Source organism: Mustela putorius, unplaced genomic scaffold, assembly GCF_011764305.1.
Source record: "Mustela putorius furo isolate JIRA1106 unplaced genomic scaffold, ASM1176430v1.1 tig00003834_pilon_pilon_pilon, whole genome shotgun sequence".
Taxonomy (NCBI): Eukaryota; Metazoa; Chordata; class Mammalia; order Carnivora; family Mustelidae; genus Mustela; species Mustela putorius.
The window spans coordinates 54,349,388-54,373,684 of NW_025421987.1; the positions used below are offsets into that span (position 1 = coordinate 54,349,388).

Below are 24,297 nucleotides of genomic sequence, written 5' to 3' on the forward strand. Positions count from 1 at the left end.
CTCCTCCTCATGTAAAATAGCAATCTCCTTGCTGCCATATGTTTGGTCCACTGCTTATAATAATGGCAAACATTTGAGAGCTTTCTATGTGCTAGGCACAGATCTGTGGGTTTTTTATCAGATTATTTTCTCCTTAGTTCTTGCCTCTTCCTAGCGAGCTATTTCCCGATGACCTCCAAGCTTTTATGTCCCACACAGACCTTTCTCATAAGCTTCAGTCCAGTCCCATCTCTCTAATTAATCCAAAGACCTTTCTGCCTAAAGACCTATACAGTCTTCAAATGTAACATGTCCAAAACTGTTTTTCCTACTGCATTAGCATATATTTGACCAGCCACTGTGTTTGGTGTTGGCAGTCGGAGCTCCTTGTCCATAATCAAATACAGCAAGAAAACCTCTATGGTTTATTCTGAGAATCACTTACATGTAAGAATAAAATCAAACGGGCACCTGGTGACTCAGTCTGGTAGGCATCTGATTTTTTATTTTGGCTCAGGTCATGATCTCAGGGTTGTGAGAGCCCCATGTTGGGCTTGTGGAGCATGCTAAGATTCTCTCTCTTCCCCCACTTTGCCCTCCCCACCCCACTCCCAAACCAAACTTAGTACTTTAGAATAAGATCCTTATGGTCTGAGCCCAGCTTATCCCTAGCCTCATCCTGGTTCTCTTCCTTGCATCTTAAATTCTAGCCAGATGAGCTACTTCCTGTGCCACGCACATATACCTCTGTATAGATTTTTTGGTCTTTCCTGCTTTATCTCTGAGTCCCCATTCTTCCTTTAGGGTCTGCTTTAGTACAGTTCATGGTGTCTAGCAGGCACTTATTCTGTATTTGCCAAGTAAATATCATTGTCTATTATTATAATGGACATTTTAGAAGACTTATGGATCAGAAATGTGACCCCCATTCTCAAAGAATTTCTAATGCAATGGAAACAGGGCAAATGCAATTTACTTTTATATGTATTAAAATATATATATTAATATATATTCTTGTGTATATTATTTACTTTAATATATATTATACATAATATATTTATTGTAAATATATACTTACATGGAAAGTATGGCTTTCCATCACAATATAATATTTTTTTAAAAAGATTTTATTAATTTATTTTTGAGAGAGAGCAAGCAAGCGAGCATGAGTTGGTTTGGGGAGGCAGAAGGAGAAGCAGATTTCCTGCTGGGCAGGGAGCCCTATGTGGGACTTTGATACTAGGACCCTGAGATCATGACCTGAGCCAAAGGCAGAGGCTTAACGAACTGAGTCACCCAGGAGCCCACAACACAACACTTCTTATATTATAATAAAATGTATGGTCCAATGAGGAAAAGTAGATACTTTGTCTTTTCAGAGACCGTACATCTGACACACCTCAGTCTCAATGAGCTGCACATGTTGTTCAGGCTCTAATTAGTCTTTAGCCATAGTCACGCATTATTTTAGGATAAAATACACTCACAAAATACTAACCATCTCTTCAATATTTTGAATTAACTTATCCATTCTTAGTTTAAAAAAGAAATTACCAATTTGTAAATCTGTTTCCAGTCCCTCGCCTGTTTTTATGTTCTGTATCCTAATAATGCCAAATGAAACACTTAGAAGTTAAGCAAACAGCCATTACTTAAAATTGCATACATCATCTTTGCATTTCTCTTCATTCTTATTATTACTGTGTCATGCAAGCCTGTCCTGTTATTTGAACCTTGGGAGTGTCAAACAAGTCAGTCTGTGTCCAGGCTCGCTTCTACATCCCAGGCTTGGCTTCCTTCAGCACTTTGATGAAGAACTGGTATGATGCTGTTTTCATACATAGTCATTGCTTTGCTTGAAAGCTTTCAATCGATCTCTACACCCTGAGAAGTCAGATCAGAATCTTCATCTTAGTACTTACAGCTTTTCATAATTTGCCTTCTCCATCCCCATCTAACCTTACTTTCCACTACTCCTTATCTCCAACCTTGTGTAACTTAGATTTTGTCATGTTTATTTCTTCTTTGCAAATACTTTTCAACTGTTGCTTTTCCAGTAGTATCTTTTCCTCCTTAGATTTTCTAAATTCAGGTTATTTTTAAGGTCTGACCCTGGTGCCTAAGAACCTTTCTCCAGTATCTGCTAGCATAGCAAATTCTTCCTTCTTGTAGATCTTCTGATTGTCAGATTAGATTACCACGTGCAAACATTATAATCCGGGTAGTACTTTCGTTGTCTTAAGAGTTGGCTGGCATATTCAACATTGGATTTGGACAGTAAAATCTGAGTATAGCTTTACTCCATCAGTCAGGATATACAGAATTTATCTACATTATATAAAAATGTCTAGCTATTCATACTTAGGTTTATATGATTAGGTCTTCCAGTGAGCAGCTGGACGTAGAGATCAAGATTTTCTGGGAATAACTGGGGTGTAGTTATTCATATATTCCTTCACTTAATACTTACTCAGCACTTTTACCATGTGCGAGGCACCATTCTAGGTGCTAAGGAAACTGCCATAAATTAAAAAAAAAAAAAAATTCTGCCTATGTGGAGCTAGTGAGGGCAAATGGACAAACAAGAAGTCAAGTCACATAGCAGTTATGTGCAATAAAGAAAAACAAATGATGAGTGATGGGAGAGGGAATGGAATACTATTAGAAAAGACAGGAAAGACTTCTCTGAGAAGGAAACTTTGAACCGAGAATAAACTGCGGGGAGGGGCAAAAGGAAGGAGAGAACATTGCAGAGGAATAGCAACTACAGAGGCCTTGAGGCAGCGGTGTGTTTGATATATTCAGGGAATAGGAAAGAGCATATGGCCAGCACAGTAGGATGTAGAGGGAGAGTGGTTAGAGAGGAGAGGGCTAGAGCATACTGTGGCAAGGACTTGTGATTTTATTGCTTGATGGTGTAACTTGGCTGGCTTTTGAGCATAAGAATGACAAGCTCAAATTACTGTGGAAAAGGATCCCTCATGCTGGTGAATAGAGAACAGACTAGGGGTGGAAAGTGAAGTGGTCAGAGTCCATGTGGTATGTTCCAGGTGAGAGGTAGAGGCTTCCTTGTTAAGCGTCCAGCATGAGCGAACAGGGGCTTTGTGGGATCTGTTATTCAGCATGTATTTATTGGGAGCCCACTCTATACCAACCACTGTGCCAAACTCTAGGGATATGTTGGTGAGTAAAAGTTCATCTCTTCATAAGGCTAAGAATCTATAACCAATGCTCATTGTATTTTGTTCTGTGTTGAACTATTTCAAGGGAAAATTAGTCTGATTTTACTCTTCAGAAAATCAGAATAGGGAATGTTTTTCAAGTTTCTCGAAAGGAGCACTTGATATATGGCCACAAAGCAGAAATATAATGAGGTTCCAAGTTGGGTAGGAGTTATGTTGTGACTATGGCTTCTGAGAAATCAGTACATTCCTGAGTTACCTAAAGGTGAGGTATCTTATTATTTCGTGTCTAGAAACAGATCCCAAGGTCTGCAGTGTAGCTCTGAGGTGGACTGAAGGGGATTGAGAGGGTTGGTTTGTATCTAGTCCTGACCTTTATCATTTGCCTGTAGCTGTTTACTAGAGAGAACCATGCCTTCAGTCCACTAACTTCTAACGAAAGAAGTCAGTGTAACTTAGGCCAAATGAGTTAATTGGGATTAAACTGGATTGGGATGGGTACTGTACCCAATAAAAGTTTGATAATTTTCCATCGTATATCTTGTGAGCATGTATCACGTATCACACCTGTTCTGTAAAAAAAAAAAAAAAAAAAAAAAAAAAAAAGGGCAAACCAACCAAACATCATATACATGATCTCATTTAGTTCTCATAGCAGCACAATTAAGAAAAGTACTACCATGACCATTTATAGATACAGAAAATGAGACTCAGAAAAATTAAGTAGATTACCTAAGAGTGCATAAGTGGGTACACATAAGTGACAGGGCTGCAATGCAAATTCTTGACTTCAAACACTATACTTACAAACACTACCTATCCTATCTTTCCTCTTCAGTCACTATCATTTCAAAATAAATTGCCTCTGGACTTCACTCCTTCCCATTCCTCTCTTCTAGTCCTCTCCCCACCCCTGCACTTACCCTTCTCCTCAATTTATTATGTCAAAGAATGTATATGAGATAAACTAATTTCCTGAAGTTTCAGGTCTACTGAAATATGAGACTACTCATTTCATCATATTCTACCATAACAAGATAAATTTTGTAACTGGTCTTTTATTCCTTTGCTCACACTTCTATTGGGATCTTAGTGTTCTCTTACCAGTTACATGCACTTTTTAGAAGGAAAATTTTATGTATTTTTTTTTATAGTCACTTTTGCTGCGTTGAGAGTTCTAATTAAATACTAGACCAATCTAGTCAACAAGCGTTAAGTATCTAGAAGTAATTCGGCTACATGCAAAAATAATGTAGGACCAGTGCATCTTCCACCTTATACCCCAAGGATAGCTGAAGCTGCTCAAGTTTTTTTTTTTTTTTATTTCTTTTATATGAGAGGAAAGAAAAATAATTATTGGATTAAAACACACAAGTATTTAAGGACATACATAAATGTGAGTTTGTTGAAGTTGGCTCTCAAGGGTGTTGTACATCCTGATTTCCTAGGGGCCTGAAAAGAAATAATGAAAAAAGAGTAACAAAACCTTTTTAGTAGTAAAAGTATCCAAGTATTTTAAGTACTTGAGGTCTGGCACAATATTTATCATTATAAAATCCCTTTAACTTGGCTTTTTAAATTTCTCCTCTATTCAGAAAGATCTAAGGTCTAACAGTCTTTTACTTGCCTAATGCAATCAGGTTAGAACCAATAAAGACTAACACAGGGAAACCTTAGGTTTAAAAAGAAAATCACAGGGCACCTGGGTGGCTCAGTGGGTTAAAGCCTCTGCCTTTGGCTCAGGTCATGATCCCAGGGTGCTTGGATGGCCCTGTATCGGGCTCTCTGCTCAGCAGGGAAATTGCTTCCACCTCTCTCTTTCTTCCTGCCTCTCTGCCTACTTGTGTTCTCTGCCTGTCAAATAAATAAATAAAATCTTAAAAAAAAAAAAAAGAAAAGAAACGAAAATCACTCCAAGTGGAACTTGGCCAATGCTTGGATTTGAATTTTAAGCTTGTTCTATGGATTTATTTATGGCCTCTAAGACAATCCTTTTTTATTCTTATTCTCAATTAGTGAAGTAATTCATGAATACATTTCCAAAAACAAAGTTGACAACATACTGCTCTTTTCTTCAGTGGAATCATTTGTTTCCTTATTCTGCATGCACTGTCATTTCATCATCTGAATACATAAGAAATATCTAACCTTTAATTAAACTTCTAAAATGTAGCTGCTATTTTTTAGCATCCTAGAAAGGGTTGTAAAAATATGAAACCATGGGAGAGAGAAATAAACTGTCTTTGTTCCTTCTCCATATGTGGCAATCTGAAGTTAGAAAGTGCTCTGGCTGATGAACTAGAAACACTAATTTCTAATAAGTGGTAGTTTAAGAGTATTTCTTAACCTCTTATTCTTTTTACATTGTGAATCAAAGCAGATTATTTAATTGTTAAATTCTAAGTAGATGTGCTAGAACACAGTACAGGCATATAATGGTTAAGACCATGGATGGACTCTGGAGTGGGACAGACCTAGGCTGGACATCTGGAGCCCCGTTTACTGGCTATGTGACCTTGTGCAAATATGTACATTTGTTGTAACACCTCAACAGATGGGAGCAATTAGTATTACAAAAATAAACCCTTACATAATAAAAATTAGTATTATTAAAAATCAGTCATTAGATATTTATAGATGAAAAAAGATTATCAAAATCATGAAGCAGCTTAGAAATATGTAGCTTTATAAATACTACACTTGAAGTTTCTAATAGCCCGTAGTTTGACCTAGTTGTACTTTTGCTTTAAAATGTTTTAGCTATCATGAGATTTGAAATCTAAAGAAAAAAAGAGGCCTATTTGTTATGCATATTCTAGTTTATGCTAATGGTTTTGACAAAGTTTACGCATATATGTTAGAAAAAAATTTCCAGTTTAATTACTGCAGTTTCCTCATGGTTGTAAACACTATGGATTATTGAGAACATGTAGAACACTTCTGTGGTACTCACCACTCCAGTGAGTCACAGCACCGAACCATGAAAGTCTTAAGAGAACTTTCATAGGCTTTAGAATGTAGTAGAAATATTAACTTCAGGAAAGTTACAGTATTTTGGAAATACTTACCAACAAACAAAAAGAATTTGGCATTTGGAAGTTTTCCATAGGCCTAGTCTGTAGTCAGACCCACAGAAACCAGCACGTTGAGGCACTGGGACAAGCAGGAAACAGGTCAGTCAACCCTTGCATGGTTTACAGTGCCCTGGATACACAGTAACCTTAAATCTTATTGTATTGATCTTCACTTGGCAGCTCTTTCAGAAGTGTTTGTGCTGATTAATACTTAAGTGATTTAAAGACTGACTTAGCAATTTCTAGCACATATAAAATAATAGTGTTTTTAGTTTTCTTGCTTATGAAGCGCCAACTGCCTTACAGAGCTCTTCATTACTCATTACTGCCCTCAAAAATAGCTCTTCAATTGACGTTTCCTGAGTCATTCAGTTAATATATTTCTCCAAGTCTGTAATCATAAAGACTGGTTACTATACACCATGTTTCTTGCCAGATGAAAAAGCCTTCTGTTTTCACTTAACATTCCTTCTACTAAGCATTTAAGGCTGTCTCTGTGGGAGCTGTCTCCCCTGCAGTATGTGAAGGAGCCAGATCCCAGAGTTATAAATGAGGAGGGAAAATGGGGTTTCATATTCGAAAATTTAAGTTACCAGGCCCTTTTATTTTATAGCTTAATCACGGAGACTTTCCAAGATAGGCCTAAAAAGCAGAAGATATGATTTTAGAGATTGGAAAAAAAAAAGCAACAGCACATTTAAAGCCGAAGATGTAAAAGTAGAGCAATACTTTTCATAAATTATTTCTTTAATTCAGCAAATGAGACATGCTTTAATTTTTATAACTATATTTAACTACCTTTAATGTAACCTTAAAAGCAATTATTAGTTCCTTTGCTCAGGGGTTAAAAATAATCAAAGAACTCTCAAGCAAATCTGGTTTTAAAAATATTGTCCCTCTTGTCTCTTGTTAAGAATTCTTGGGAACTGGTATGGAGGAGGGGAGAAGATAAAATTAGTTTATTTGCAGGGGCACCTGGGTGGCTCAGTGGGTTAAAGCCTCTGCTTTCGGCTCGGGTCATGGTCCCAGGGTCCTGGGATCGAGCCCCACATCGGGCTCTCTGCTCAGCAGGGAGCCTGCTTCCCTCTCTCTATACCTGCCTCTCTGCCTGCTTGTGATCTCTGTCAAATAATAAATAAAATCTTTAAAAAAAATTAGTTTATTTGCTAGAAAGAGCTGTCATTGTTTTCTTCACTGTTGAAGTAGGAAATAAGTGGCAAGGTAATTTTCTCTACAAGAACAGTAATTTTGCTTTGAAGTTTATGAATCCAATGCTAACATCTTCCCTGGGCAAATTCTTTAAAAATGTTTGTTATTATCTCTCATGAAACCTGTGTTTAGTTAGCCCTTGAATGTTCACTTTTACTTTGACAAAACCTATTCTAGCTGACTTTAAGCCTTAGACTATCTTGTTATTAAATTGAACAATTAAGCTCTCCATCAATTTGTATGCGCTAGAGCTAGATTCTCTCAAATTAGTCATCTCTAGATATCATCTAGAGATGACATTTTTTAAGTCCTCTCTAGACACTGTGGTTCCTCTTTCTATACCTAATGTTAAGTCCAAATGTTTTTGTTATAGCTAAATGCAGGTCTCCACTTAACTTCTGTTAGCTTGTTCATGACTGCAAGGCCACTGTAGCTGAAACTTGTGTGAAGGGGGGTGAGGCTTGTGTGAGAGGAGATGGGAGGAAGATGAAGGTCAGATATGTAGCTTTATGAAGGTCATGATAAGCTCGGATTATTGTAAGTGAGATAGGGAACTATCTAAATGAGATTGATATGATGTATTTTAAAAAATCACCCTGGCTGTTATGGAGGAAAAAAACCTACCATACGAGGCAAGAACAGAGAATGTAAACTAGCTCTTCTAGTAATCCAGGCTATCAGACCAGGGTAATTGAGGAAATGAGAAAGGGACACATTCAGTATGTTTCACAGATAAGGTTTATAGGACTTGGTGACAGATGAAATGGTGGCCCTAAGGGAAAGTGGCATGTCCAGACCCAATCAGCTATTCGTGCTACTGCAATGATGGCCTTACATCTGTGATTCCTATTCTGTGCCTTTGCTATATCTAGTGTTTAGGAGAGAAGCTAAGGAAGAACAGGTTCATAGAGGAAAAATCAAAGTTCTGTCCACTCATACAACATTCCCAGATTGTTGGGACTTTAAAGTGCATTCATCAAACTTTTCTAATAGAAAACATTATTCAAGTGACCATGCCAGAAGCCTTCTAGACAGAAGCGTGTCCATGCTGTTTCAGATAAGTGACCCGAATCTCACCCTTCCGTAACTTAACACCTATGCAAAGTTGTTGCTTGACAAAGCCTGGAGAGGTTTTATATCAAGGTTTCTCAACTTCTGCACCATTGGCGTTTTAGATGGGTTAATTCTTTGAGGGGCTGTCCAGAGCACTGGAGTATGTTTAGCAGCATCCCTGGCCTACTAGATGCCAATAGTACCATCTCCTAGTTGTGAAAACCAAAAATGTCTCCAGGTATCACCAAATGTCCCTAGGGGCTGGGGGGGTGGGGCACAAAAATCTTCCCCAGTTAAGAACCACTAGTTTATACTAGGCAAAACTTCCTAGCAATGGTGCTGGTAGAAATAAAACAAATGTTTACTGCCACTTATAAACCCTTTTATGTTACCGGAACCAATGCACAAATTGGTTATTTTAAAAATCTGCTCAAGTTGTAAACCATAAAGATAAATGCCTTAAATTTACCGTTAAGCGCTCAATAGTTATTTGATGTTGGACAATGATCCTGAGTATGAATCCACTGACTGGACTTCCAAGTTGTTATGGTACATGATGCATTTCCTACCATTTTTAGTTTTAGGCATTTTTAAATGGGACAAAAATTGGATTCTGCTTTCACTCTTGCTTTTATAAACATAAATTTGTTCAATCTCACCTGTACTTCATGTATTCTCATTTTGGCTGGAGAGAGGCTGGGGGAGCAACTAGCTTTTTTAAGTGTTCTTTCTTAATACAGTCAACCTAGCTATCAAATAAAACCAGTCTTTTACACTCACAGATCAAGGACTGCTGAATATTTAATTAAATTACATAATTACCCTGTGTAATACAAACAGATTCGGTGACCATTGCCACTGACTCTTTGTAAGCGTACAGTTCCTCTGATGTGACAGCAGCACGTGGGGATGTTAGAGAGCAGGCTCCTCCCCCAGCCTTCAGTGTACCGTGTCTTAAGTCCGTATTCCTTTCCAGCCAGTTTGCACCAAACACTATGTATTCAACTTGTGTTATTTCTTTTAATCCACAATCCTAAGATACAGATATGTTAATATCTTTGTTTTCCCATTGAGAATACTACACATGGAGATGTGTCTTGCAAAGCTAATCAATAAAATGATCAGGATGAAAATCCCCAACATTCTAACATATGCTTTACCATTTCATCACAAGTCCAAGGCTGGGGGGTTAAATTCTCTACAAAGCACTAAGTTCCAGTCTAGTCCACAATCACAAACTGTACCTTTGAATCTTGACCCATCATCTTATAAAAGAAAGATCAGGGACTGTGAAGCATCGAGTCTACACATTTAGGACTTTTTAGGACTAACCCCAGTATCACCTGTATTAATTTCCTATTGCTGTGGTAACAAATTACTACAAACTTAGTGGCTTCGAACAACACATTTAACTTACAGCTCTGTAGGTTAGAAGTCTGACATAGGTCTCACTGGGCTAAAATCAAGATGTCATCAGGGCTGTCTTCTTTTCTGGAGGCTCTAGGGGAGAATCCACTTCCTTGCCTTTTCCAGCTTCTAGAGGCCACCAGTCTTTGGCTTTTGACTTAGCTTCCCTCATCTTCAAAGCCAGTCACACTGTATCTCCCTGACCAGTCATCCATAGTCATATTCCCCTCTGACTCTGAGCTTTCCTGCCTCCCTCTTGTACTTTTTAGGACTCTTGTGATTATACCAGGCCCACCTAGAGAAATAAGGATAACCTTCCTACCTTCATAAAATGATGCTTAGAGCTTTCAGGCACAGCTCTGGACCAGTCTGTTCCTGTTCAGTTATATTAACTCTATCATTTTTTTTCCCTGAAAAATGTGTACCATTTTATAAGGAAATAAATCATGAGATATTTCACTTTAAATTTAAAATCATTGGTGTCAACTGAATTAACACAAATTATATTGTAAAAGTCATTTGTAAGAAGTATTGGCTAAAAATGGCTACAGGAAGTTACTCATTTTAGGTCAGTGAGATGGTCAAATAAATGTCAGTGCACTTATACAAAATCCGTTAAGTTTGGCACAAATAATTTTTACAGGTACAATGATAGCCTTAAGAATATACTTAATACTGTTAGAATTTAACCTGATACTTTTAACTCTGCAGTTTAGCTTCTGTAATAGCTGTTTCCAATGATATTTTCTCAGTAGCTGAATTTCCTTTAGATTTTATGCAGTGTATGATGCATGTTTTGCACTTGTCTTTATTTTTAAAAATGATGCACCTGAGGACTCACAAATGGGAGTAAAATACAAGTAGAAGATCATAACATACTGCTCTTTGCTGAAGATCTAAGTAATTCCAACAGGAAAGCAGTATGAAATTACTAAAAATCCAATGCTTAAACCTTAAGTTTGAATTTCCAAGAACAAAGCCAAGGACAGAGATGCAAGTGGTTTCTTTGGGAAATAATCTCCGGAAGCAAGAGGGAGGGAGTGGGGAGAGTGAGACAGGGAATGAAAAAACGAAGTGTATCTTACTGAGCTGATTATTGTGGACAGCTGGGTCTCTATCCCCCAGGGTCTCTATCCTCCAGAGCCCCACTGAGGAACCATGTGCCTCAGAACTGTCCCTTTGAAGACGGCCGGGGCCTTTATCCAACAGATTACCTCCTCCGTTGGTAACGATGTGTGTTTAGTGGGCACTTTTACAAAGTCATAACATTTTAAAGTTTGATTTATAAGAGATATCAGTGATGACTGATTTGCTTATTAAAACTGTCCTCAAAGTCGATGTAAATGGACCAACTGTATAATTACAGATAATTGCAGATATATTGGAGTCCTTTAGTCTTGAATAGTTTTAGATGCATATTATCAGTCTCAACAAATTCCACACACAAGGCTCTAAATTCGCAGCTTCTATCTGCTACAGAATGATTTGATACTCAGTACTGTAATAACCAAATTCAAAACACTGAACAAAAAGTAATTTTCATGAAAGCTTTTTTTGGGGGACTCTTCCTGAATGTGCTATTTTAAATGACTAAAGGATGGTAAAGGGATTGTTTGGATTGAACTCTCATTCTATTCATATCAGAAATCCAGACTATTTCTGACCTGCCTTCCAAGGTGTTGTTACCCTGTGTGTGGGACAGGCAATGAATTGTCCTTTGTTCCCTGAGATTTTTAAGTTTTTACCTAATCTATACATTTAATGGAAAACACTGAATTGAAAGCAGTCACAGTGGTCACTGCCACCATTACCTCAACTTAAGGTGGTAAATTCAACAGTAAATTAAGAAGGCAATATTAATAAACACCATTTAGTGACCATCTCTGTGCCTGGCCCTTTATTTACTCACAAACCTGTAAAGTGTAGAGAATCTTCTTACAGATACCAAAACTGGATGACAAAGGCTAAGTAGTCTGCTAAAGCACCACAGAGCTAGTAAATGTTGGAATGAAGATTTTGAAGCCTAGTAGAGGTCTTATTCCAAATGTTTCTCCAATAACAAAAAAAAATTTGAGTATATCCTAATGTTTCCATTTTTACTTTAAAAATTACTGAGACTTTAAAGAAATCTAAATAGTGAAATTTTGTCATCTTTGGCACAAAATATTTCAATACTAGCATACGAATAGTCATGTAAAACACAACTCCAGTTATGATTAATAAGATTCTTTTGTAAACTTAAAGAAATTTGACATCTACTTTTAATTTCTTATTTTAGGTAAAAGGTTTATTATTTAAAACTTCAGGTTCCTGAACTTAAAGCAGCTCCCTGATCTGACAGAGAATAAGAAAAAAGTATCATTTACAGTTAGATCAATCAAAAGACATTTAAAATAATCGACTGAGGAAGACCTTAGAGCTGGAAAGAACACTTTTGTACATCTTTTAATTAATTTTATTTACTATTGTCACAGGAGATGAGTATGATGTATGTGCCATTTGTTTGGATGAATATGAAGACGGAGACAAGCTCAGAATCCTTCCTTGTTCCCATGGTATGAATAATTACATACTGTTTTGAATTTATGTATAATTGATATGTAGGCTCAATATTAGAGAAGGAGACAAAATAGTTATTAGCATACTGTGAGCCAGGTCTTGTAGTAATTAGTGGTGTCATTAAAGGATGGAGGTATATTTATAAAAACTTATGAACTTTTCTTGTCCCTGTACGATACATATAGAACAGGAATAAACATGGCAAGAAATTAATAATGTAATATTCTCAACCACAGTATGCTATCTAAAAGATGTGTATTTTGCTTTAACAGCTTACCACTGCAAGTGTGTAGATCCCTGGCTAACTAAAACCAAAAAAACCTGTCCCGTCTGCAAGCAAAAAGTTGTTCCTTCTCAAGGCGATTCAGACTCTGACACAGACAGTAGTCAAGAAGAAAATGAAGTGTCAGAACATACCCCTTTACTTAGACCTTTGGCTTCTGTCAGCACCCAGTCATTTGGGGCTTTGTCGGAATCCCGCTCACATCAGAACATGACAGAATCTTCAGACTATGAAGAAGATGACAATGAAGATACCGACAGTAGTGATGCAGAAAACGAAATTAATGCACATAGTGTTGTAGTTCAGCTGCAGCCTAATGGTGAACGGGATTACAACATAGCAAATACTGTTTGACCTTCAGAGAGGGTGATTGGTTATTTCCTAATAAATGTTTATTTAGGTATACAATTTGATTTTTTTGCTCCCTTCAGAGATTCCTGTAGAGATAACTTATTTTTTAGTATTCTACAGTCTAATCAGATTACTGAAACAGGTTTTTTCTGATCTGGCATTTATCTGCAGGAGTGTACTTCATTTCACTGGTAACTAGTCATAGGCTGGTGCTCGAGCATCAAATCAACCCTTCTTCTGGAATGAAATATAGCCAAAATATTTTTAAAAATTCCTCAGTATAGCTCGCAATTAAGACCTAGATCCCAGTATGAAAATGTTTCGTGTTTTACATACAAGGTGAGTGCTGTGGCCACCTAGCATGAGCTAAGCCAACTCCCATTTGCATAAAGTTTACCTAGAGTTATTGAGTTTGGAATATATTTGTTCTGATATTTTCCTAAATTGCCATCACTCAGGAGAAGTGACAATTTAGCATTTTTCCTTGTATCAGCACCACAAAGAAACTCAAAGCTCTTTTTCCTTTCTATTCCCAAGCAGTCTTATCCTGATAGGAAGGGTCTGTACTAGTGCAGATTTTATAGGTTTCTTTTTTCCTCAAAGTTTTAAATACTATAGTGTTATGTATGAATTTGATTCATCAGCTAAAGTAAATGTCTCTGGACTTTACTTACTGAATTTCAGTATCCTTAAGGGTTTTGTGTTATGATCAAAGCAAAAAGAAAATGCTGTATAAAAATACCAAACTTCAGCAACTATTAATACTCAGATCATATACCTCTTAACAAAAAGCATCTTATGCTAATTAGCCCTGCTCAACTATGTACAGAGCAAATTGTTCAAGTATTGGATTTGAAAATAACTGCTTATGTTTAACAGAACTAATGATGTAAACAATGTATTATGAAAAACTAAATTAAACATAACTATGTAGAAAATATAGACTTATGTATAATCAAAATGCTGAGAATTTTTATATGGCATTCATTGTATGAAGGGAGTTTGAATGTTAATAAACACGTTTCCCACTTTAAGAACTGGCAAAATTTTGTTCTACTGTACTATTACCCAGATTAGTTTCATTTATATGCACAATGCTGTAAAGGTGTAATTAAGGTAATGTAGGTCAGATAAAACCACAACCTTAGAATTTTATACAAGGTAACTGACTGCTCACAACCAATTAGGTAATCTCTCTAAAGTTAACACTGCAGCCAAAATCCCAGCAATAATGTACATAGTGGTACCCTGCTGTAATTATAGTACATCCTTATAGTAGACCTCTATACAGCCTTTAAAGAACAAAGTATCTAGACAGAGCTATATTGACATGGGAATTTTTAGTCAACAAAAGCACATTAGAGAATAGTTAAGTACATGATATATAGTTGTCTTCTGTTATAAAAAGAGAAAAATGTATTTTTAAAAGAAATGTTAACAATACTGAGGAAGTTTTACTTTCTGAAAAAAAAATCTTATAATCCATCAAAAGAAAAAAAAGTTATTTCCACTTAGGAAAATAAAAGGTTGAATTCAATATCCACTGCCTGATAAGTTGTTCCCTCCCCCAACCTCCTTTGAAAAATCACACAGAGGCCTGAGAAACAGATCATCAGTTTACTATGGTAGGGAAACAGACTCTGGAATTGGATGTACTTACACACCCTAACTTTTGCAAACCTGGGTGGTCATCTGTACAATTTCATTTAACCTAAGGGAGGGTATGAGGACACTCAGTACCAGCCACATAAATATACGGTAATAGCTTTTTATAGTTGTTAAATAAACACCATACCTAAAACAATTTTTTTTAAAAGGGCAAAGTTAAAGGTCACTATAACATGTAGTAAATGTTGTATCCCCTCAGTCATCAATCTATAAATCAGATAAAGGACATGGGTTCCTTTTAAGTATTATAAGTTTTTCTGAGGCAAAATTACCCCCCCCACCTTCTTTTAAACTCCAAACTGCTAATTTTAGTTGGGTTTAAAAAAAAAAAAACAGTGTGTATATATATATGTATGTATATATATATATACTGGTGTGTGTGTGTGTGGATAGAGTCAGTTGAAATCTCTTATTTCTTCGTGGTATAACTATACAGCTTTTTAAATAGGACATTAAAATTAAAATCTAATTTTCATTAAGAAATTCTTTCCTAATTTAAAACTTTTCTGATATTAAAGTAGTCACATGGGAACTTACCCCAGAGATGAATTTATCTTGATATTTTGCCTTCAGAAACACCTATGTGTAAAATACATGTATATATTATACACTCTATGGATTTATACTGTATGCAATCTGTTATTTAACGTTTGTTGGTGAGCATTTTCTCACATTATTCAAGGACTATTTTTATTCTCTGGACATACAATAATTCATTCAACCCATAACCCTCAAAGTCAAATCTTACAGTTTCCCAAGTTGAGGTATTTTAAGTGATGTGATGTGATGGCATTTAAGTATACAATGTATTTAGCCCCATTTCCTCAGCTTAAATTCCTAGAACTAAGTATAAAACAGTTACCTACATATTATTTTCCTAAGTGTTTTTTGTGGGTAGGGGGCCAAGGGCTAGTTTCATTATTTCATTAAACACTAGTGTTATAGTTGCCCCCTACATCTTCTACTCCCCTACCCATACCCCCAAACACACATCCTTTTCACTTTATAGGTTCCTTAAGGGCTTCACAAGTTTGGTCACTGCTTTCTAGTCCTTTCGTTAGCTCAGCTGGTAAAGCAGAAGACTGTAGCTGACTTCCTGGTCAGTGGTTTCTAATCAGTTACCCTAACAGTTCTTTACAGCTAAAGCATGCATGTATATTATTACTGTAAAGTCTCAAATCATCAACCCAAACACCAAATTTTCATTTGACCAACCTTTTGTTTGTAACTGGGTTCTTAACAGGTCAAGAAGTTGAAGTTTATTTCAAAGGTTATGTCCAACTACCAAAGTAGCCCCAAATTCCTAACCTTCCATATTTTTACATCCTTGTATGTACTGAGAACTAATCTCTGACAACACTGTCAAAAAATTTCAGTTATGCACAGTACAGTTTAATAAGGTGGAGATTCCCATTCCCTAACCCACTATTTCTTAAACGGTAGCATATATAGACCCCTTAAAAGTGAACCAGACTGACCTGCCAATTATTTCTAAAGGGACTTCTGGAGCTTATGGAATCCCATCTCTAGGGTGAAAATCCAGAGCCCAGAATCTGCGTTATAACCAGCTCTCCAGTTTTGCTTAGACCCACCACCAACTTTTGAGCATTCCTGCTCCAAGCTTCTGTCTCACAGTTCATAAAGAGTATTAAACATTCGCTAAAGGTGAATACATCCCAGAAACCTTATAACCTCTGGAATTAAACTTGACTACTATGTAGTCAAAGCTAATAGGTCACTCCAGTGTCAGAAACTCCAGGAATATCCCAGTTTTCTTACACGCTGCCTAAGGAACATCTTCTCTTCTGTGAAAGTCCCAGTTGGTTGACTGCAGCATGCCAATACAGCTTCCAAATCTAAAGAAGTCATATGACAGTTCAACACAGAAGAAACCACAATGCAGAAACCCTTCTTGGTATTGGGTTCCTTACTGCTCACTAGATTTCACAGCTAGAGACCAAAAACAAGAGAGAATACTTAATTTCTAGTGGGTAAGTCAGTTTTCCTCTCACAAACCCAAAGATGAGCCCAAAATGATTTTTAAAGCCTTTTTAAAAAAGATAAATGCCCATGAAAAAGAAATTCCCAGGCACTCATTTTATTTATAATAAATCCTACAGGATATGGAATAGGCCATGAGCTCAATTTTAAGATTTTATGCTTGCTACGGAGTCTGGCCTATTCTGTATATCCCAATGTGTCAAAATTCAATTGTAACAATGACAGCAATTTACATAAACACAGGAGTCTAGAGTATTTGGTTGGAATAAATTTATTTCATCTGTCTGTAAACAAGGTGTTTAATAGTTATGGCATTTTTTTAAATGCATATTAAATCAGATGAGTTAGACTGTATCCCAGATGTAACAAAGTGCAGGGAAAGAAATGGACAAATCAGCAACAAGATTTGTTTTTAAATCTGTACATTATCCACAAGGCCCAAACAATAGAAGCAAATACTAGAATGTCCCTAAAGTAGTGCCATTCGAAAGAAACCTTTAATAGGTCAGTTAAAATCCATCTCACAATAGCAACAGTTCATTTTAACAATAGTATGGCACAGAACACATATGAAAAAAATTCATCACAAGACAGCCAAGTCCACAATAATGCAACTTCATATAAAAACTCAAGCTGCAAATAAAAATTGGTCCTATGAAGAACAAACTGGACACACTCCAGATGGTTATGTTGGGATACCTAATGTCCATAATGGCAGCCTTTTACAATTTTACTAAAGAGTAGAGCTGGTGTGCAAAGAAAAAGACAGGAACACAAATCTGAGCTATTGCAATGATGGAATGTCCCTGGGGATTCGATCTGTTATGGTTACTGTAAGGTCATGGGAGGAAGTGCCTTTTGCTCTCGTTTTGCAGTTGCACTCTTCACATATCCTACAGACAGAAGGCCTGTCTCTACTCAAGTGCAACATAACAATACTGAAAGCAAACTACTGCAGCTCTCAATAGCTCGTCAACAAAAGGGATTATTACTTGGTTAAATAAACCAGGCACTGCGTCGAAGATGGAAGCAAACCAAATACCTATGTGCAAAGGGAAAGGGTGGGAAAAGAGGAGTGAAGGAAAGATGCATGCACTTTTTCCTCCCAACCATGCGCTACAAAAGGAAGACTAAATGAGCTAAGTAAATGCTCAAAGTGCTCAAAAGACATTGATCAAATTAGAGATTGTACAACCGGCACCTTGCTTAATATTAACTTATTTTAGTTATCAATATCCCATTAATTGCTAAGACAAAGTGATGCCCAACTTGGCATGCCCCCTCCCCCCAAATTTCAAGGTATCATGCAAATCATTATTGTGCTGCAATTATGTTGCCAGATAAGGGTTGGTTACATACAGTGGTTAACATACAAATGATCCATTGGGCAAACAGGAATCATGACATTAGAAAATAGGTAAAGAAAAATTAGCTACCACCTATAGTCTGGTAGCACTGTGACCGTAATTGGGGTGGTGATGAAGACAGTTGCTAGGTAGATGGGGAGAGGCTGCTTACACATCAGACCTCCTCAGGTATAAAGCGAGTTCATATGCTTTCTTGTTAAGTGTGCCTCCGTGGACACCTTCCTTTCCCATGACTATAACCAATGCTGGAGTACACAGGGAAACAAAACAAAAGTGAACAGAATTATTTAAGGGGGGGAGGGCAGAAAGAAAGACACCTTTCCCCACCAACAGAGGGATACAAAGGAGACACAGGTTCATACCCCATCACCCTGCATTGCTAATAAAATTTCCAGAATTAAGACTCAAGCTTACAGCTAGGAAAGTTTAAGAGCAATTTTCCCCTAATACTTAACAGTCTGCCTAGCAGCTAGAACCCAGAGTCTCTCAAGTATTTTGCCATTGAGTATGCCTTCTTATTCAATCCGCCTCCATGGACCCCTTCTTTTCCCATTACAAAGACCAAGACTGAAAGAGAAAGAAGAAAAGTGTTTCAAAAGAAGTGTTAATCAAGAAAGTCACATAAGTTTTAGCAGACAGAACCCTGATTAATAAGTTAACATTAAGTTAGTTTTCCGTGAACTGTCAAGCACTGAAGTCAACCAGGTCTCCAAAAAGAGAACTTTCAAACTAGAAATATGCTGAAAACACTATAAACTGCATCCTGGAAGCCCAATCAGTGCACCTGCAGCACTGCATAAAATATCTTTATACTAGCTAGGAAAAAAGAAGTACGATCATTTTCTTCTAGGGCAAAACAAATGACAAATTATTAGACTACTCCCCAAAATATAAACTTAAAAACTAAATGAATACTTACAGAATTCTCCCCAAATTTAATAGGCTTGATTAAATACAAACTATTAAAAAGTCTTCCCAGTGAGACTCAATGTGTCTATTAATTCCAGAGGAAAACCAAGACCAAATTGTAAAGAGCATTTTCAGTGCCATTCAGAAAAGGCCAAATAAAAAGTACTTAAGGCTTGTGCTTATTGATATCCTCGCTGTGCTTTATTTTTGAATCTGAAATCCTGAAACAGGATTACTGTCTCCAACAACAGGTTCTTCTATGATGCAATTCAGAGGTCCAGCCACAAAATACTTGTGCATGGCTAATTTTATACTTGCTACCACTAGATGTCAGTGGTGCCCTTTAGTATAGAAATGTTCTTCTAGTTTTGTCACATGGTTAATACTTCTTTTGAACAGATTTATCTGAACTCAGGTAATGTTTAGAGATATGTCTCTATTTCAATTATCTAATTTTCCTAAAGAAAAATACTCATAAGCATAACTCATATCAGAATAAGAGTAACCTTCAGGATAATCACAAGGAGTTCTTAGAATCACGTCAGTAAATTACTGCTAGGAGAGGCTTCAAATCCATTCACATAGTAGATCTGGTCTTAAAATCAACTGTGGCAAGTCTGCTATCTGAGGCCACACAGCCCTCTTAATTTATAAAATATTTACAAATACATTTCAGTGTATTTGTAAAGCAATTAGATATTATAATAAACCTTAATCTTGGAAGTTTTTTATAAAAAAGCAGTGAGACTTACTAAGTATAGTAAGAATTCTGGTATGTTGAAAATAATCAGGAAATACCAGAACCATATACATGAAATATTTCCTAGTTTTCAAATCTAAATCACACACAAACTTAGTCTTTGAAAATATTTCAATGAACAGGTGGCTTATTACAAAACCTTATTCTAATTATTTCTCTCTTCCCCAACAATATTTCTAATAGAAAAATGAGTGAATGTTAATTCTTCCTTTTTTATGCTGAGCAGTAATAATTAAAACGCAGGGAAGAGATGCAAAGGCAAAAGACTCAAAAGGACTAAAGTAACCAAACGGTATGAATGACTTAATATATGTGAATAACATGTGAATATTCTGTTTTTGAGTAAAGTCAGGATCTTAGAGACTAGGTTGTGTATGCCGCTGCTATCGAGTTGGTAAATCTCAAGCAAAGCAGTGCCTCCCTTCAGTGCTGGGCAGTTCACAAAAACCACCTTAATAGCCATTATGGACTAACACTTTAATTCAAAATGTTAAGGAAATTGCTTAATAAGTTGTAATGTAGCGTGCAACTTTTAACCAAGAGAGTACTCTGCTCACCTCTACCAGCTCTGCCGACAGCAACGTTGTATGTTGGCTCCCCACCTTGACTCTTTGTCCGGATGTCCATTGTGCAGTCACCATCGACGTATAGGCTATCTCTGATCACCGAGCACTTCTTTGCGCCAAGAGTCAAACCGTTGGTAAAGAAACCTTCCCGGTCTTTTCCTACAATCATATCTATTTCTACTGGCTGCCCCCACCAAAAAAAAAAAAAAAAAGAAAGGAAAAAAAACATGAAGTTGTGTAATTCTTTCCATGCCTCCATGTAAGTGGAAACAGTGTGCCAAGTTTGTATTGTATTGTATTAGAAGACATCCACATTTCACTAACATAAAATCAAGTTTGTTTTTTCTAAAGAATTACTTAATCCTGTATGACTACATGTTTTTTATCACTTCATTTCACATTTAACTATGTACTAACTAAAGACCAGTCTGTGCAAAGAATCTATGAAGTTGCACTAAACTGTAAACTTAACAGATTATTTATAAACTGTTACAAGTCGAGTGGTACCTGAAGTGCTTATGTGATGGTAAAGATTCACCTATAAACTCTTCTAACAACTGCTTGTCTGTCACGTCCAGTCACATTACAGTTCTGCTACATCAAACTTAATTTAAAGTTGCTTGAAAGTCTCCTGAAATAATGCCCAGGCTTAACAGACCTGTTCACTTCTACTCTGCTTTCAATAGCCTGAAATATCCCTCACAGTATGAACTTCAAACCCTAGCCCTCAACACATTCCCAAATTCGCATCTCCCTCCTCTACTTCCCTAGCCACTCTCTTTTTCCTCTCCAACTTCCCTTCCCCTCCCACCTCAGTAACCAGTTTTCTTTCTGGACAAATGCAAAGAGGATTCAGCTGGTAGCACTGCAGTAGGCAACGGTAAAAAAACAAACAAACAAAAACAAAACAAAACAAAAACAAAACAAAAAAAAAAAACGGAGAAAATGGAGGGAGACCGGGAAAGAAACTGAGGTAGTCACCAGAACCGGAAAGGAGAAAACGTGCATTCTAACATTCCCTGAATAAGAAGGAAGGCGTCGCCCCCATCAGAACTGCAGAGTCATAGCAGGCCCCAGCCATTTCCAAGCACACTCCCGCAATCTTCCCAGCCAGACAGCGGGAACTCACACACAAAGACAAGAGGACTGCAGGAAAAAAGTTGATCGCCAGACAGATGCCAATTCTCTATAATAACTGTACTCCACTGCGATTAAAGGAGATCTTAAAGTACCGGTATCAAGGACTGAGTTCTACAGTTAGATCTTAAGCCATGTTAAGTAGTACAGAATAATTAGTAGCACTCATGATAGGGGGCCTGAATTCTGGTATTTGATGGGAGAGGAGCGTGGGGCTATTCAGGGAATGCCCCTGTATTTGACACAATCGTCACAATCCAAAAAGAGCCATGTGCAGAAAGAGGCAAAACAATACAGCAGCACTGGAGGATTAGTAACAATTATCCCCCAAACATGTGGCAACCAAGTCAAAACCATTAAGTCACAAGAAAATCAGGCACTGTAAAGCATAAATCTGCATTAGTTTCTTTACTATCTTCACTAAAGAGGGAGGGACTTGGAGAAGTGAAGTGTCCCTTCGGCTTTCACAGATTACTGTAAGCCCTATAAAAGCACCCCCTTTTTTAGAGCTATGTTGCGTAATTGGGGATAACGGTATATCGATGAATCTCCATAGGAGGAGGAGAGAAATCAATGGCAGTTCGCCATCTTGGAGAATTAAAAAAAAAAAAAAAAAAAAAAAACCTATGGAGCCAGAGCTGAAGTCGAGATTCACGAATCCACCTACGTTGTCGGCGTACATTTCTCTCAAGCCCCAAAGGCCTGGACACCCTCAAACCTACGCAAAGTCGCTGCGAGGATCCGGGGGCCGGGCAGCCGCCGCCTCCCACAGCCCGTGGCGCGGGCGGCGCGCTGTCCGCGGAATCGAGGGGCAGCCCGGCCGCCGGAGGACCCCCCACACCCGGGCCCGCGCACACCCGCCCGGCCCCTCCAGCCCCCGCTTCCACCCCAGGACGTGCAAAGCAAACCTCAGGGTTTGCAGGAGACCAGCGAGAGCCTTGCGAAGAGGGGAAAAAAAAAAAAACCCGCCCCCCCCCCCAACCGGTGCGCCCCCTCCCCCCGTCTCACGGACAGGCACTGGGAACGCCGGGGGCCGCCGTGGCAGACAGGGAGCCAGGCAGCCAGGCCGCCGCCCCCGCCGGGTCAGCGCAGCCCCGGGCGAGGGGGCGTCCCCGGGCCTCGGCCTCCCCGTCCGCCCCGCAGCCGCATCCTCGGCGCCAGCTGCCTACCACACCTGCCGGCGCGGCCCTCCTGTGCCCACAGCCGGCCGGCCCCGCTCGAGTCCGGGGACGAGAAGGGGAACCCGGACCGCCCCGGTCCTCACCGTAATGCTCTGGAAGACGCCCCCGGCCGTGGCTGCCCAGACGTATTTGGCGTCGCAGTAGCCGACAATGGCGGCCTCCTGGCAGCAGCCATCGCACATCAGGTTATCCACGTAGCTCTGCCAACCGGCCATCTTCGAGCCCTTCGCACTGCAGCGGGGACGGCGAGGAGCAGCAGGCGCAGCGGCGGCGGCGGCAGCGGGCGGCGGCGGCGCGGGGGGGGGCGGGGCGGGGGCGGGGAGGAGGCGGCTCTGCGCAGGCACCGACCGCCCCCCTCCCCGAGGAGCTGCTGAGGGAGGACGCGGGGACGACGAGGAGGGACAAGCGGCGGAGCGCGCCCGGCCTGCCTGTCCGCCCGCCCGCACCGCGGAACGAACCACCAGCGGCTGCGGAACGGCTGTGCGGGCGGCAACGGTGCTGGAGGCGGCTGCTCCTTCTCACCGCGGCACCTTTCAGTTCTCCGCGGCCGCGGCGGGGCGGGCGGGCGTGCGCGCGCTCGTGCGTGCGATCCTTCCGCGGCGCCCCGACTCGAAGGGTCCCGGGAAGGGAGGGGCCGACTGAGGCGGGGGCGCGGAGGGATACCGCTCTGGGACAATCACGGCTGCCACGTGCGGCAGAGAGGTCCGGTTGCGGTGAGGTCGCTGGGGGCGGCTGCCCGAGGCCCGCGGAGGCGGTGGCTCCTCCGTCGCATTGGGCGCCGCGGGGATGGGGGCGTCCGGGACGCCTCCAGTCCCCGCGGCTGGGTCGTGATGCGCCTCTCTTCTGCGTCCGGTGACTGGGGATGCGGAATCTTGAGCCTTGGTGTTGGATTGCCGAGTTGCCCTGGTGACGGGATGTGGCGCGTTGAGTCCTGCTCGTGGTGGGGGTGGCAGTGGCAAGGTCGCCCACGCTCATCTCCGGCGTCCTCAATGGGACCCTCTTCCCTGGGGGGCTCAGGCAGCCGAGAGGGCGCGTCCCGGCAACCTGAAATCCGAGCTGGCGTTTGTGCTCTCAGGACCATTTCTGAGCTTTGCCAGTCTTTCATTGTTGCCTCGTTTGGGTACCAAGGCTTCGCATTCTCTGGATTCTTTGACAGTAAGAACCCCTTTAAAACTGCTAATCACCTGTGGCTAAATTACTCAAAATTCCGAACAAAATCAATAGCGACCTATGTAAACTATTGTTGGCTACTGGGAAAGTTAGTGGCGGATCAATGAAATCGCTGAAAAAAACAAGGAATGAAAGATCTAAGAAAGGGTTCCCCGGCTGAATATAATACAATTTCTGCTATTTAAAGGTAAAATAATTGCAGGATCCAGGTCTGAGAATGGCTTGTATTTACAAGGCGGAGTCCTGTGATTCTCTCATCTTTTCAGTAATCTCTGGGTGCTTTGACTAGACAAGGAATTAGGAGACGACCTACAGCAATTTTAAGTGAACAAAAATGATCTGCCAATCAAGGAAAGGAAGATAGCTCATTTAAAACGTTGAAAAGTTAATTTCAAATTTAAAGTTATCCCGTAGGGTCACGATTTGATAAACAGTTGTAGC

At 39.4% G+C, this 24,297-nt stretch overlaps 2 protein-coding genes across 9 annotated transcripts in view; one reads left to right on the forward strand and one right to left on the reverse strand.

Moving 5' to 3' along the window:
* The window catches only part of RNF13 (ring finger protein 13), a 157,948-nt gene extending 143,817 nt beyond the window's left edge, over window positions 1-14,131 (forward strand). For all 6 annotated transcript variants that reach the window (XM_004755530.3, XM_004755528.2, XM_004755527.2 and 3 more), the window contains 2 exons: window positions 12,379-12,459; window positions 12,736-14,131. In XM_004755530.3, the coding sequence (XP_004755587.1) occupies window positions 12,379-12,459; window positions 12,736-13,100 (446 nt within the window). In that variant the 3' untranslated portion in view covers window positions 13,101-14,131. The remainder of the gene's footprint in view (window positions 1-12,378; window positions 12,460-12,735) is intronic.
* PFN2 (profilin 2) lies at window positions 4,512-23,232 on the reverse strand. Of its 3 annotated transcripts, XM_004755526.3 has the most exons (4): window positions 22,770-23,232; window positions 20,360-20,552; window positions 15,303-15,344; window positions 4,512-4,613 (listed from the first exon to the last, which is right to left on the reverse strand). In XM_004755526.3, the coding sequence occupies exons 1-3, from the start codon at window positions 22,899-22,901 to the stop codon at window positions 15,316-15,318; spliced, it is 354 nt and encodes a 117-aa protein (XP_004755583.1). In that variant the 5' UTR covers window positions 22,902-23,232; the 3' UTR covers window positions 4,512-4,613; window positions 15,303-15,315. The 3 variants fall into 3 exon arrangements, with proteins under 3 accessions (XP_004755583.1, XP_004755581.1, XP_004755582.1); XM_004755524.2 differs by lacking the exons at window positions 4,512-4,613; window positions 15,303-15,344 and adding an exon at window positions 17,022-18,700 and having other exon boundaries at window positions 22,770-23,230; XM_004755525.2 differs by lacking the exons at window positions 4,512-4,613; window positions 15,303-15,344 and adding an exon at window positions 17,022-18,378 and having other exon boundaries at window positions 22,770-23,229.
* Window positions 23,233-24,297: the final 1,065 nt, after the last annotated feature.

Coding starts and splice junctions, on each gene's coding strand:
- PFN2 (XM_004755524.2), bottom strand. CDS start 22,901: ATGGCCGGTTGGCAGAGCTACGTGGATAACCTGATGTGCGATGGCTGC. Junction 20,553..22,769: donor GCGTCTTCCAGAGCATTACG/GTGAGGACCGGG, acceptor TGGTGGGGGCAG/CCAGTAGAAATAGATATGAT. Junction 18,701..20,359: donor TGTCGGCAGAGCTGGTAGAG/GTGAGCAGAGTA, acceptor TTTCTCTTTCAG/TCTTGGTCTTTGTAATGGGA.